This window comes from Dreissena polymorpha, chromosome 6 (genome assembly GCF_020536995.1).
Source record: "Dreissena polymorpha isolate Duluth1 chromosome 6, UMN_Dpol_1.0, whole genome shotgun sequence".
NCBI lineage: Eukaryota > Metazoa > Mollusca > Bivalvia > Myida > Dreissenidae > Dreissena > Dreissena polymorpha.
Window position 1 is genome coordinate 6689182 of NC_068360.1, and position 16902 is coordinate 6706083.

The 16902-nt window shown below is 32.2% G+C and overlaps 1 protein-coding gene across 2 annotated transcripts; it reads right to left on the bottom strand.

Moving 5' to 3' along the window:
- Positions 1-5820: 5820 nt before the first annotated feature.
- LOC127834143 (uncharacterized) lies at positions 5821-16107 on the bottom strand. Of its 2 annotated transcripts, none has more exons than XM_052359777.1 (6): positions 15914-16107; positions 11076-11993; positions 10155-10221; positions 9878-9978; positions 8359-8549; positions 5821-7687 (listed from the first exon to the last, which is right to left on the bottom strand). In XM_052359777.1, exons 2-6 carry the CDS (start codon positions 11973-11975, stop codon positions 7585-7587), a joined length of 1362 nt encoding a protein of 453 aa, XP_052215737.1. In that variant the 5' UTR covers positions 11976-11993; positions 15914-16107; the 3' UTR covers positions 5821-7584. The 2 variants fall into 2 exon arrangements, with proteins under 2 accessions (XP_052215737.1, XP_052215738.1); XM_052359778.1 differs by having other exon boundaries at positions 15780-15927.
- Between the last annotated feature and the right edge of the window lie 795 nt (positions 16108-16902).

Here is a 16902-nt window from a genome sequence, read left to right on the forward strand (position 1 = left end):
ACGATAAAGTCATAATAAAATTGACATTTATTTGAATAGTATAATAACAACAGGTATATTCACCAAATTAAAATACTTGTAGCATTTTCTTTATCATTTAACATATTTTAGCTTGACTGTCCATATAGGTTATATGAGATAAACCTGTATGATTCTTACCGTAGTATATGAAATTATTCTCGGTTTGATAAATACGGTATAGTATAGTTGTATACGTGTTATTTAAAAGAGAGATTATGGTAATGGTTTAGCGCGAATAATGCACAGGTTTTTGTGTGCAAGTTTTAGCGCGAAAGCGCTAGAGGATTTTGTTTTGTGGTATATATGATTTGCAAATCTATTGAGTCGCCATTCGAGGGTGTATTTGACAGGCAAACGTAATGAAATATGAAAACGAAGGGGTGATAACATCGCCCGCCCGCCCTTAATGAACATACGTATGTCTAAATAATTGGTTGCATTACTTTTTCGTTAATAATTTTGCAATTATTAAATCGGTATTAAGTTTATTTTCAGTCCTGTTTTTAGTCTATGTGAGATGTGATCTAAACACGAACCGATTTCTTTACTGAGAACGACGATGCGTGTATTTTTATTTAAGTCTGAAGCAGCAAAGTTTTCTTGATTATTTTGACTCATCTTATTCTTCATATTGTGTTTTTAATATGGATGTTTAGTTATGTGTTTCATGTTTTCGAGACTCTCACTTCCTGGGGATAGTACGTCTAGCATATTTATAGTTGTTGAAAAAATTCGTCATAGGCATATATATATATATATATATATATATATATATATATATATATATATATATATATATATATATATATATATATATATATATATATATATATATATATATATATATATATATATATAGATATATAGATATATATATATGTATATATATCTATATATATATTTATCAGAGATCGATATTTTTTTCTAAATTATAGGATCATTGTACGACAAAAACATCGAATATAACTTAAAACCATTACAACAAACATGTGACATAAAATTCATTATACTGTAAAACTCGTGAAGAACAAAACACCATCACGAGTCCACAATACCAAATGAATCCAATAGTACTATATTGAAGTTTGTTGTATCTTATGTACATTTAGTCCACAGAAAACCAAATAACCATACGAAGTCCACATAACCACAGTTCCGGATAACGTCCACTGCATGACATTAACAGAATCATAGGACGTCAGCAATATGACCGATACACCGAACGACCCAAGAAGACAAAGGGCTTGTTTGATTATCGTTTCTTAGTTGAGCAATATGCAATTTTTCGGGTCCGATCGCTTAAGTTTAAAAATGATGATCTACATGTTATTTATATGTAGGCAATTTAAGATAAGTGAATATGAAATACAGATAGCTTTCAAGTATATGCAACGCCTGAAATTTATAACTGCTGCATTACTATGGCATATTCAGTTGTTGCAAACTAAGGCATACTTGCAAGTGAAGCCTCAACTTGTAATCTTAAATATTTTATAACGCACTGTAAATAATTATGAATTGATCATTTAGTTAAACCGGTTTATGATGTCAATACGGTAATACACAAAACCGTTTATTACCGATATAACTTAGCTGCTAATGTTAAAATCCTGCCTGATGTAACGATAACTTGTGCATCTAGTGGTCCCAGATTGATCACCAAGGAAGGCGCTTGTTCTTTTAATAATTTTCTTTTAATTCTAAGTGGAAAAAGATATTCACAATATTACAGTCTTTTTTTGCAATAAGTTTTTGGTAAATAAGATTATATGTGAGCATAAACGATAATACGTATTTAAACTCGCTACATCATAGGGTAACCTAATATATTAATCATAGCAAATGAAAAGTGTAACAACTAAAACAAACAGTAAATCGTTTATAGCTGATAAATTTATTGTTACGGGTTTTTCTTTTCAGAAGATTAATGTGTAAGCCATGTTATTGTTTTATCCTGACATGTATATATACTAATGACAATTTGAATATACACACATGTAAGTACGCATTAATTTGTCAAAGTTTAGTTATTTTACCAATTCCAGGAGACATTTTACATGAAACACATTGCAATTTGATACATATTCACTATGCTAATTAAAATCATAGTATAGTATCGTGTTTACTGTAACGTTTTGATGTTTAATTAACATCAACATGCTGTGACCTCAAACATAATTTGTTTACAAAAAAATATAGACATTTAAGGACGTTTAAATTTAGCAATGTTGAGATCGTACATGTATTTATAAGATATTTGCATAAAAAATGACTTTGCAGCTTAATAAATACTGGCAAAAACGATTGCCTTATCCCACGTGGGCGTGTTATTGAACATAACAAAATATTATGCAAACATTCTTTCTCGTCGAAGACATCGACCATGTACTTGGAACTATTTGTGAACGGATTTACTCTTGACTACATTTAATTGCTGTATCCGTCTGATACATTATCACCTTAAATTGATAAAAACATGTGTGTGGTTGGATGTCTGGATTACATCGATAATCTAGCTGTCATTTTAAGTAAACTAGCTTTATATCTGAAGACTGCTTTATTCCTAACGATAAATGTATTTGTGTATTGCTGTGTCGAACAGCCCATTCCAAATGGTATATAATTAATTTAGCAATTTATTTATTTGCGTAGTTCATATATCTAGTGATAAAGATATACACCAGATACTTGTGATCTCTTTTAAAGAGATAGCCGTATAATGCTATATTTTTACCAAACACATCTAATGATATATTAGTAAGGAATAATAACATACCTGCAAACAATATAAATTCAACCTCTTTACCACATCGATTCGGCATTTTCAAACAACGACAAAGTACTTTAGCTAAACAGGTAACTGCTTGCTTTTGGGATCACTAGTTCTTCTAATCGTTTGTGTAAACATAAAAGTGGGCATTACTGTCCATTCAAGCACTATTTCATCATTTAAATCTATTATTATCATAACTGACTTTCAAAACGCATACGCCTTTTTCCTTAATGGAAGCAAACCCTACTTAAATTACGATTACTTTACTTTAACACTAGTGGAAATCATATTTCTTTTTTTCGCAGGTCGGGAAAACTCAATTTATTGTACAGATTCATGTACAGATTTGTATTTTTCCTAAGGTGATACTTTGCGCGTAGTTTTGTGGAAACGCCGAGGTGAAGTAGATTGTACTTTAAAAAGGCTCGTTACTTAAGTATGCCCCAATGCAAAACACTTGACACATTCATTGTCGGTTTTATTATGTGAATTTATTTATTTATATACAAAGAAAACTAAAATGATTTTTCCTGATTTAAGACATATAAGTCTTTCTTTGACAATCTTGTTCTTGGCTACGTATTGATTTATTACTTTTTCGGTTCGTCAACGTGGATAAGTTTCATTTCAGCAAACGTGGTTAGATGCTATCTCTTATGTTCTTACATTATTTTATTTTTGCAATTAAAAAGAATATTAACATAAAAGTAGACAATAATCGAAACAATGTTTCACATAATATTTCGTTTGAGCTCAAATGTTAATATTAAAACTGGTGAATATACAAATAATCAAAGAAATAAAAGCGTTGTTTGATCCGAATACCCTTTTATTTTACCGTAGTGTGTTTCCGATCATAAACAATACTCCCTATGTTTAAAATGTTGCAATCTTATATCATCAAAGTCGAAAGGAAACATCAGACATATTTATTAATTGTCCCTTCTCCTTCTTGGTGAACGATCTATGTATTGATGTGTCTAAGTATTGTGTGCTTTTCGCTATGTTTGCCCATATCAATGTATACTCGAAAAGTGTGTAAACATAAATGATAAGGGTTCGATACATCCGACGTAATGAACGTAGTAAATCTTTGGCCTAGTATATCATTGACTTTGAATGTTTATGCATGGTAAATCTAATTTTAATGCAGATCAAGCATATACTGTCGTCTTCCTGTGCGAGATCAGGGGTACCTGCTCTGACTTCATGAGATTATTCTCTTGGTAGTGGCGCTACTTCAATGTACGAAATTCAATCTCAATATCTACATAAAAAGTGTCTAGGGTCGGGTATTTTTTTATTAAATGTCAATCAACTTATATTGCCATTACACAATGCCGAGTGAGCAGTCACGAGTACTTAATAGTTTATTATGTAGAGATTACAATATTGATTAATATATGAAAGCTACAAAGTGCAACTTAATCGAATGTACCTTAAGACAAAAAAATTGGTTGGCATTTATTTGACAATTGCACAAACTATACAGTACTTGTTTGACTGGCCAACCTAATCTAATCAGCATGACGGACAAAGTGTTTGTAAGCGTGATTATATCGTCTATTCACTGCTTTTTTTTTCAATCTGATCAAGAGCTCCATTAAGGTCAATACAATTCAATCTACAAACCTTGCATCATTTTAAGTTAATGGCGCAATGTATGCAAAGCGCGACTAGTGTTTTTTTTTAAATAATGGTAAACAGCAACACTAATTTTGTGGAAACTGGAATCGAACCGATAAGTTATTGTGCTGGCGCATAGTGCATTAATACACCAATAACGTCTATACCAGTATATTGTATACAGCTCTCTGTCAAAACATAACTTATTTATCTTTTGTGTGCTCGTCAAAAACCTATTAATTAGCACTGGTATTTAAAATTCATCAACAACAACTCACTTATACATGCAGTGACGAATATCCCCGACGCCGAATGAGGTAAGATGTAGCAAGATGTAACAATCAAGTTTAAAAAATCTTAAGTTTAAAAAGTGCAATAACTCTTCTATGTTAAAATTAAAATGATAAAAGTGTAACTGAATATCACAAGTAGCAATGCATATACGTTTCAATTGTTAATGTTGCAAAATAGATTATTCATTATTCGGCCCAGTATTCGTATACGGATAAGAGGTAGTCCATGCTGAATATTGTGTTAACCACCTCTAGTTTGCGGGCGTTATAATGATATCATCAAACTATCGGAAAATACAAAACAAGAATGCATTAACAAACAAACAAGTATTTGAAGACCATTTTGTTATTAAAACAATCGGGATTAGAACAATCTATCAGCGTTGCATATCGTGCAGACGAGTTGGTATGTAGGACCGCATTTTCGCCCTAAATAACATGCATGTTATAGGCACAGTTTTACGATGATAGATCTTAATTCCAAACAATTCATATGATTAGTTTTTTTTTTATAACGGTCCATCTACTACCAATAGTGACATATTGACATATTACAATCCAACAAATATGTTATGAATCGGTCTGAATAGTTCCGTCTGGTTGAACATAACGGAATAGTGAACCATCTGCAAAAGCTCTTTTGAGCAGGACATTACGTTTTGATCTCTTTTTTCACACTAAGCCAAATACTTAAACATCATAGTCTGATCTTACGGTCGTGGAAAGACATTAAACAGTCATGTGTGTGCTCTTCAGATGTTAAGGTGTTCGTTGATGATAAACGCTGGTTGACACAACAATTCGGAGCGCTTACACAATTGTTGACAACGATGCACGATTTTGAGCGAACTTTACGCTTAAATATAATTACGATTGATGTAACAAATCCCTGTTAGAATTAGTGTGTATACATCTGTTGAAAAAGGAATATATGTAATGTATTGCAAATTAACATGCGTACCTGACAGTTGTGCGCATGTACGAATCGAGCGTGCTTACTATGGTCGCTGGACGCAAGTTTACTTATTTAACCCAAAATATAACGTGGTCTTAAGGTAAAAAACTATAACTATAAAAACTCTATTTTTAATAACAACAACACGAGCATACATGTTTTTATTCTGTTTATTTGAAAAATAAAAGTTTTAACATATAATTATATACATGTACGAAACTCTTTAATAAATTGAAGAATAAGAAAATAGTCATTACCATTTGTCATTGAGTAGAGATAAACATTATTGAATTGGTACAAACAAGCTAATTGCAAAACAAACAACTGCTATATGAGTATAGGCATATATAGATATAAATGATGTGTTAAAAAAAAAAAGACCAATATGTATTCGGCAAAAACAAATAGTATCATATACAACGAAACACAATTATGTTTGGAATATATATCACAAACCTTTTACAAAGCAAATTAAACAGAGAAGACATGTTATCAATAAAAACATCCTGTAAACTAGATAACTGACCCTTAAGCTGCTGAAGTTAATATCTTCAAAAGTATCCCCATGAAATACATAAGAATATATTCATTGTGATGTTTGTTCTAAAGTATACTTCAAGACAAATATGGGTTTATTGTTACCACTTATTAAATAACATTTATATATGTTTTCTAACAATCTCCCGTAGAAAAAAAAACAATTTATCACTATAAAAAACTGACTGTTACACATGAATAATTATAGTATTTCTTAAATGCTGTTGATTGGTAACTTATATTCATGAAGCACTTACATAATTTTGTTAAATGCATGTCAGTTATAAGCTTATTTCAGTTCGAAATATGATAACGAAATACGTGTGAAGATTCAATTGAATATCTGTTGTAGTTACATCGATATTTACTTGTTTCAAGCAAACTTTAACCTGTTTCGTTTTGGTACAAAAAATTTACATAATCCTGCTAAATGGCTAATGTAATTCATGTTCCTAAATCAGAAGTGGAGTATACCTTTAATATGGCGGTGACCCAAGCTTAATTCATCGATGTGTGTATATTGTTCCTTATTATTGTGCTTTTTGTACTGTCTTTGTACTTGGTGACTTGCCTTAAAACAAGAATCAACAAATTGTATATAATGAGCATGCAATACTGCTCTAACAGCTGGAATTTATCTTCTTTATATCGCATGATGACCCCGCAGATACTTGTGAAGTTTCAAATAAATATCTTCAGTAGTGACATATATATGTACTTTCTACACAAAAGCCCAAACCTGCATTCCTATTTGCACGCAAACTGTTACCTGATTTTCTAAAAGTTGCATAGAGGGAACAATCCTGCAAATAGGCTCGTCATAGGCCTTTAATTTAGTGACTGGTTATAAAAACCCAGCATACATATATCAGGTTTATTTCAATACATATAATAGCTATGCATTAACCCGTATTCATTTTCAATTGCAAAGAACTCGCATACAATTAAAGTCATAGTTATTGAACTGCCAAAGTGACCTTAAAAATGATCACGAGCACATATGTGAAGTTTCAATTGAATACTTTGTTAGGAACATTTGAAATGTGAAGTTGCAGGCAAAACTTAACAATAGAATTGCTCAGATGGTGAGGTCGACAAATGGAGGAGAAGTGTATTAATAACTATTCGTTGATTAGTCAAGCGAAAAACTGATATCAGTGTTCCCTATAATAAATCATTAAGAGTCAAAACCAGCAAAGGAGTCCCACTTCATTTCATTGATTTGTTTACTGGTTCTGTTTCCTCGAATAGTTTAGGTCAATATTTTCCCACTTTTCAAATTTTATTTTATTTACATAAAAGTATATTCGTTGTTTGCTTTTTAAAATATTCTTCATGTTTTTTTTTTAAACGGACATTATTCACGTGGTTCTATCTAACTAGTCCACAGTCACCGTTTCCGTCAATTTATCATTAGTATCAATGCCCTCTGTTGTGATGCCCTTAGCTTCCAACTGAGCGGTTATTCCGTAATAATTGTTTCTGAAATGAAGATAATATAAGAGCTTTCCGGTGAAACAGTGTGTTTTCTTCACATACAAAAAATGGGGAAAGTGTACGGTTTCAAGTACAAATTTCAACGGTATCTTGAATAATCTTGAACTTTCTCCGTCTAAATATTTGACTTGTAATGGAACTTTGACATAAAGTGTTATTATATATTTGCGTATGTCAGCGAAATGCCTGACTCATAATTACCAGTACGCAGCATCTATGAAATAAAAACTGATCGGTTATTTCACAGATATCAAATTAATTATTTATGCAAACAATCTAGATAAACGTTTTTTTTCAAATAGTTTCGGTTAACAAGAAAGATAAATGAGTTCTACTCCCGGAATAGCATGATGTATAACATGGTCAGGTGTAAAATGATCATGTTAATAATATATAACATATTAAATACGAACGTCATGACATGGTCTGTCCCCTTCATCTTATTGCTACTTTATTTTCAATATAGAGTATTGTCCACATCCACACGAGTGATAAATTAATTACCTATAAACCCCATTATGCTATAGTAGTGTTAAAATTTTAAATATTATCTCATCCAGTTAGCAATTTTAACTTCATATTTGTCTTGTTCTATTTATCTGTGCTACAAATACAAATACTATTATCGACGCATGTACATTACAGTTGATACATACCTGTCAATTCCATACCCTGTCAAATGTGAGCTCGGAGGATCTATACCGTTATATACAATGGCGCCTTCACTGTTAATGGTAAACAGCAATTTCCTTCGAAAGGCCACTTTAAGCATTCTGCAAATGTTTCTTCCTTCGACCGAGTCAGAGAGACCCACTTTCTCAGTACAACCTTTATACCTTTTGCCATTCTAGAAGAAAAAAAATAACAAGAATCGCATGCGCGCAAAAGTTTCAAAACTTGACTGAAATAGTTTTGCTTACGGTGATTTGTCGAATATTTGCTTCACTCGTGGTCGTAGACAAAATCTTTGTACTCATTTTATTATGTCGTGTCTCTATAACCACACATGCTATTAAATTCGATCATTTCTCACGAGAAACAGGTATATTCGATGTTATAAGCAACCTTCGAAACTTCAAAAACCTGTTGTATCACTCCGAGAAACAAAAGGTCTCGATATGCTTATGCCTCTTGGAAATTAATCTTTATGTATTTTAAGCAAGTATATGCCTTCATGTTTTAGTTGTTCGCTTGCGATGAAATGTACTTACAAGAAAATGTGGCCGTAGCAAGAAATCACTACGTTACACCAAACTAAGTAGTACCGTTGAATCGTTTATGTAAGATATTTAAGTTCTTCAAATACATTAATTCGCAAACTGACATACAGTGTGCATGATATATTACATATAATGATTGTGTACGCATCCTAATTTGCGAAATTGTCAATAAACAAATTTTGAATCATTGTGTCGCGGGAGCAAAATTAAATTAATGTGCTATGCTACGTCATAGTCACGTCGTATGTTTTCGAAGCACTTGTAGTCATTAAGGATCTGGGGATAAAAAGAAAAACGTCATGTAAAATAAAACTACTATCAGCGATTACCTCTCCATACTGTTAATAGCGTGTTATATTAGCCAACTTTCTGTACGGATTATAGCGGTTTATTGGAACACGAACACACTATTAACATTTGCAAACAATAGTGTTTTTTTATCATTGTAAGAGTTATTGACATTGTCTATAGCGATGTATACTAACACAAACAAAACCTCTCTCGCATAAGCAGCAACAAAATTAAACTATAGCATAAACAATCAATATCAACATTCTAAGACTTAAACATAATACATTAGTATATAAACACTGTAAATGAAATATATATTCCAACACGGCACTCACAAACTCACATTTACAAGGGCAACCAACTTATGTTCATTCTGTTATAATTATGTGCATTCAAAGCTCGCGCTCAGAACAAACAGTTGCGTTGATACATTTTCCATGTAAGTGTTAATAACAATGTTTATAAATTAACATAATGCGCAGAAATACTATGCAAATGTGGCATTTGTAATTGAAAAATATTTACACACATTGTTATATTTTATTCCTGAACTGGTTCTTTGGAAAGCAAGACGGTTCGTTTTTAACACGTCCACCGTTTGGGCCATATAAAGAAAAATGTACATACACTACAATGTAGTGTTGGAAACTCGACTTATACATACCGGTTGCTGTCCATCCAAAAAAACATACGTTATGTGTAAATATGTAAGCGGCCCTATTTCTGCTTTGCGGACGATAGTCATCTTTCCAGGAGGCTGATTGCCTAAAGAATACAATACACAAAATGAGATATAATTGTACTAATTTATAAAATGCGTGCACAGTTTTAAACTGATGTCGACTATATCTCAATTTTTTAACACAGTTTGTGTAACAAAGTCATTAAAAGTTATGCAGCGTGGGTTGAATGATCGATGCTTTTTGTGCATAACATGTTACCGGACGCAACATTCTTCGGTTGTGTTATTTCTCCCGCACATCTTTTAGCTGCAGGTACAGGAGTCCCCTAAAAATATATATCGTTTGGACAGAAACTACATGCATGGATTTTAAAATCGCTAAAAAGAGAAAAAGATGTTTAAATTTGTTTTAATTGAAGTTGTGCTATGAATTTGTCATTAACACACAAATGTTTGTTTAAACACCCCTTGCTTAGCATGGACCGTTCAAATGTTAGTTACCTGAGGTCATTGGATACCGTGTTGTCTGTTATGTATACATGTTTATAGTTTAATCCTGTGTGTACTGTTTGAATTGTGTAATTTATGAAGCCATGGGGTCCAAAGAGGAATTTTAATTAAAACTTATACAATCTTTATTCCGCTTGACATATAAAGGGAAAATCTTCGTCTTGTTGGAAAGATAATGTTCATATTTTTCCTTTATTGATAAATCTCCTCGCAGACTTATCGTTCCATGCTCTCAAACACAATCCCTTCCATCACAAGAAAATCCAACCATATTTGGTAGGATTTTTATTGTGTGTTAAAGCATTATGTTATAAAAAGTACACTTTTTTATATTATTAAAATAGTGCATACGTTTACGTGCATAATACTATAAACAATAATCTAAAATTAAAAAGTAAAATAAACAACGGGAAAATTATTCTACCACGTTGCTTAGCTAGCAACAAGTGGTTGGTTTCGAAGGCAGGGATTTGATCTAGCTATGCTGGTTCCAGTCAAATCTCTGCGCAGACGTTGTGCATTGGTATGTCGGTTGATCAGTGTCCTTATACAAACAAATAGAGGGTCGTAACAGGAGGTTCAGAACTGGTGATATTTCCGGTGGTTTGATGTTGTTGTATGACAAGGTTTCAACCTGAAAGATTTTCTCCTGTGACAGATGAACACTTACCGTAAATGTATCATGTGTATCGTCAACTATTTCTTCGCTTCCATCACAAGCCTCCTGAAGTGTTCCGATTTCGAGAATTGTTTTCAGAAGTATATTTTCCAATGTTGGATGTTCTTTAAATGTGAATTGTGTTATATGGTTTTTGAAGTTCGACTGCTTAATAGCTGTTCTTATTTCATCTATTGCAATGGCCAGTTTTTTAGAATATACAAACAAATGCCGTTCCTGTTTTTTCTTCCATAACTCCTCAATTTTTTTGCCAAAGATTTGAATTCGAAGAGAAACGTCTTTGCACATTTGTTTAACTTCAACAAGGGTGTCCATATTTTCTTTGTGTTTCTTCTCTGTGGATTGTTCTGCATCGAACTGTAACTGGTTAAGTCTGAGATCAATTTTCGTTCGATATTCTTTAATTGCGTTAATAGATGACGCTCTACACTCGTCATTCAGTTCAGCGTTTCCGTCTACACGGACCTGAAGGTCAATTATTTCGCATTCAATTTCGTTCAAAGTGGCCAAAAGTGCATCAGCCTTTTGTTTATCAAACCGTGTTTTATGTAGATCAACGATTGCATCTTTACAAGTCACGTGGTCAGCCTGTATACATCGACCACATATGGTTGCGTCATGCCTTCCACAATAAAACGACTGTGGTTCTGTTTCGTGCTTTTGGCATTTATGTTCGTCTATGTCATTTTCCTTTTTGTCATTTTCTATGGGTAATGTTAAATATGGCTTGTTCTCTGAGTTATTCAATGCAAACACAATATGGCCAGCAAATATAGTTATCTTAGTATGATTTGAAAAGCAACTCACACCTAGCGAAATATTACAGTTTTTACAGAATCCAAATACGGGTTCTTTAAAGCAAAACCCACATACATCTGGTGCCGTAGCCATGAAGAGTAGTGTATTTTCCTGCAAAATATAAAGTACACATTCTCTTGACTGAACACGGATGTTTTTAAGACTCAGCCACTAATTTTAAAATAGATTTCGTGAGATTTCAATCAATTGTCCGGAATGTCTACTTAAATACAAATTTTGAACACGTATTGTTTTTAACAACCATCTTACCGAACAACCTTTATGAAAATAACTAAAATAAAACACACTGGTATCGAAAATATTTAATGATGTAGCTGTATGTGATAATAAATAATAACTTAATACAAAATATCAATGAATGCAGCAACGCATTTAAAAACTGATACACTGTGTTCTATTGGCATAGTGTAATTTGTTTCAACAAATTTAATACGAAACGGATCGTATCAAACCGTTATTTACGATAAATTGGTAATGCAGTTATGATATTTGTGAGGAAACATTCATACTGAACATTTATCATGCTCTACAATATCCATTAAATGCATCTTTAAACGGTTTAAAAACCTGAAAATTATAAAACGTGAAACGATTGAATAATTTGAAGTTTTCTGATTTTGTCGTTATATTGTGTGATACTACGACTATTGCTTATATAAGTATACAATTCATCACTTATTGTATAAGCCGAATGGCCGACATTGGTTCTAAGCGATAGACTTTTACTCTAGGGTTCAGTCGGTTCGTAGCCATTTGAGGATATTTTTATTCTTTAATGTTATTCTTGTATTTTGATTAACTGTTGACATTGCATCAAGATTAAGCATTATGGACAAACTTCAATACATGCAAAACCTTTGTGTAAAGGCGCACGTTGGAAGAAAAGAAATTACGATGTCGAAATGGTTAAACGAAATAGCAATCCAAGGCATTATTCACACTCGTGCATGAATACGTTAAGATTATATTGTAATATTTTATTATAGTAATATCAAATATCAATAGATTTGCAACAATTCAAACAATTCCATTGTGATTCATTAAGAAACGCCGTCTTATATGCACACGAAAAAAAAATATTACATGCCGTACGCAATATAATATGCATACATGTATATTGTTCTATAAAAATCGTTTACCGGACATTGCAAATGTTCCGTTGTTTTGAACAGTTTTGAGTAGTAGCGAAAATCCTTCAGTTATTACCAACAATAATTTAGAAAGATTTTAGCAGTATATCGAAATGGACGTCATCTTGTTTATGACATGCTTTAGAATATAAAAAAACTTTCCATTGGCATTTCAAAAAGTCTTAAATTCAGCTAACATACAGCAAAATTATATTAACTGCTCTAAGATTTTAAGGCATCTATTATATACTATATATATATATATCTGTCTATATACAGAGAGAGAGAGAGCAGAGAGAGATAGAGAAGAGAGAGAGAAAGAGAGAGAAGAGACGAGAGAGAGAGAGAGAGAGAGAGAGAGAGAAAGAGAGAGAGGAGAGAGAGAGAGAGAGAGAGAGAGAGGCGAGAGAGAGAGAGAGAGAGAGAGAGAGAGAGAGAGAAGAGAGAGAGATGAGAGAGAGAGAGAGAGGGAGAGAGAGAGAGAGAGAGAGAGAGAGAGAGAGAGAGAGAGAGAGAGGTAGAGAGAGAGAAAGAGAGACAGAGAGAGAGACAGAGACAGAGAGAAGACAGAGAGAGAAGAGAGAAGACCGAGAGCAGAGACAGAGACAGAGACAGAGAGACAGAGATAGAGAGAGAGATAGAGAGAGGAGAGAGAGAGAGAGAGAGAGAGAGAGAGAGACATATAAATAAATAAATATATAAATATATATACATATATATATATAGGTAAGATGTACATCGTTGTAATGAATATATATATATATGCGTGCATCCAGTGATATTAAATTTCGTGTACGGGAAATGTTTCAATCATACTATTTTTTTTAGAAGTTGTTAACCTGTCACATACATTTGCGTAATTTACCGTTTCATAAAATTAATTCTAGTTTTACGGTCAACACGGTACTGATAAACAATTAAATTAAATCATTGTGTTGTCCAATTTGAGGCTGTAATGTGTATATTATATAAACCCTTATCACCCAGATATTTATTGTATATGTAACGGACACTAAAATGGACACACTGAACCCGAAGACGAATAATAACATAAATCTATTTTATGGAAGATTCCGGAGGTAGTCAATCTTCACGATTGTTTAATCGTTCATTGCTGATAAAGGCATGTATAGTGATACACTTTATCGTATACGGTGTAGCACGATTATAGTTATCAACTACTAATAAGACGGAAGATAGTGTTGTATCTGAAAAGGTATATCAGCATAATAAAACTCCAATCGTTTGCAATTCCTTTGTACAAACATCATATTTACAATTAAAACTCGTTTTATACAGATGGCAGAGAGTTGTACGACGAGGTCACTAAGGATCTGACCATATGTATGCAGTTTTTAATGACAAAGTCACACGACGATAAATACGGGTAAGATGTATGCAGTTCTAGTATACACATTCACATGACCATGCATACGGGTAAGATGTATGCAGTTCTACTAAACGCATTCATATGACCATGCTTACGGGTAAGATGTATTTAGTTCTGGTTGACACATTCGCACGACCATGCATACGGGTAAGATGTATGCAGTTCTAGTATACACAATTAAATGATCATGAATACGGGTAATATGTATGCAGTTCTAATTGATACATTCAAACAATACTATAAACGACGGTTAATATGCATGCAGTTTAAGTATACACATTCACATGACCATGAATACTGGTAATATGTATGTAGTTCTGGTTGACACATTCACACGGCGATGAATACTGGTAAAATGCTTGCATTTCTGGTTGACAAAGTCACAAGACAATTTATTCGGGTAGGGAATATGCAGTTATGGAAGTCACAAGACGATCAGTTTCTTGTATGTGTTGTTTCTTCATTAGACATGTGATGTTATCGTATGCATATTTCTAATTGGAAACCAAGCATAAGGAAATTTATAAACCATACGATTCCTTAAATTAGTGATATTATTTTGTTCAATCCAGTATTAAAAACCATCCAAACATTTACAAAATAATTGTTTCTATGTGTATTGCATTTTTAAATATTGTACTATTTGCTTAATGTATTAATTTTCTGTATTAATACGTTTTTGTCATAGACTGTGTTTACGAGAGAATTTTGCTTCTGAATCATCCGGTTAAATCTTAATGAATCGACATTGTGAAGAATCGGAATATTTTTAAACATTAAAGTAAAATAGAGCTGTGTTGTGTGTTAACCATGCGGTTACTTAATAAATTGCATGCTCGATCAATAGTACACACATTTAACATTGCAAAAACTAATGACGATAATGTTCCAAATGTACTGGTAACTTTCAAATAACTGTGTGTATAGGACGTAAGCTACCCAAGTAAGATTCAGCTATCAAAATATATCCATTTACACGCAATCTTAATACAACCATGCATAAATGCACCAATATAAGAAATAATATACATAATATAATGATAATTTTGTGTTCAGTTTCATTTGTAAACCTCATATTTTTATTTTTGTTTATTAATTTAATAAAGGCTTTTTTACAATTAGATATGTATACAAACAATATAACACACAATTTGAAAACTGATTCTAGTTGTACAATAATGGACAAACGTTAGTTTAATTCCTCTCTCAATAATTGAATTTACGTTATTCGATAATTGTAAAAACAAACACACGAAACCTTGTTTCAATGTTGTTTTAATTAGCTTGTGTTATTTAAAAAAAACTATGTTTAAAATATCGTCTATTATAATAATTTTTATATAACAATATATTTACCTTATTGGTATAGCACCCTACTATAACACTATCTTTTATTGAAGTCGCACTACTCACACGTGACAAATATTGTTCAGCCTTCTTTTGAAACTGATTACTGTCCAGACATCCTTAGAATGTAAATAAAATCTTACCTCAATACATTAATCTGTCTTATATTTTGCATAGTCGATTGCTTCTTTAGTTAACATGAATAGTCATAACCTCAGTTTATAACTTCATTACAACGATGTACATCTAATCTAATGCTACTATTTGCAATTATTTGATCACCGCTACCGATCGAGATTACTTGCCGACCATGAGCAGACGATTGTCCAAAAACAGGTTATTCATATGATATCAATGTTCTATTTGCAACGGAAACCTTCATCGGACAAAGTTAACTTAACAGGCTGTAGTATAACATAAGCGTAGCAATCTGTTGTTGCTACTTTTCTTATTTTAAGAGAAAAATGGACGTTTTGTTTTATAATTTAAGCAGATTTGAATTATATAATTTTGAAAAATATTATATTCTATAAAATGACTGCAGAGACAATTCTTTCACAAGAGCATGCATGGAATATACCATATGTATTTATCAAAAAGATTACCCAATGTTTAAATATCATATATTTTCTTCTACGATAATTTAATTTTCAAAATTTCATTCAAGAATGTTTTGACATAACCAATACATTGTTTGGGTGCTTGGTTTCAGGATATGAAGTATTTCCTTCAGAGCATGAAGAGCAAAGTTATTTCCAACAGCCACATGGAATTGCGGTATTTCATATGCTTAATTCTATGACTGCCTATATTTAATTTTAAACTATTGAATTTCATTTAAAATCAGAATGTACACTCATATTATCACACATATGATATAAGATAGCTTAGCAAATAGGTGATATCTAATTGATATCACCATGCGCCTATTGTGTCATACTTGAACTTTGTAAAGACCCGGGCCGTTATCAGCTTTTACATTTACACTATTTTAAATTTCAGCTCGATAAACGAAATTCAGCCGTTGGGACTGTAGCACTTAAGTAAATGATTAGTCGGGTTATTTACAAACACGTTTACCTTTCATTTGAACATATATATTTATTTATATTTATATATATTTATATATATA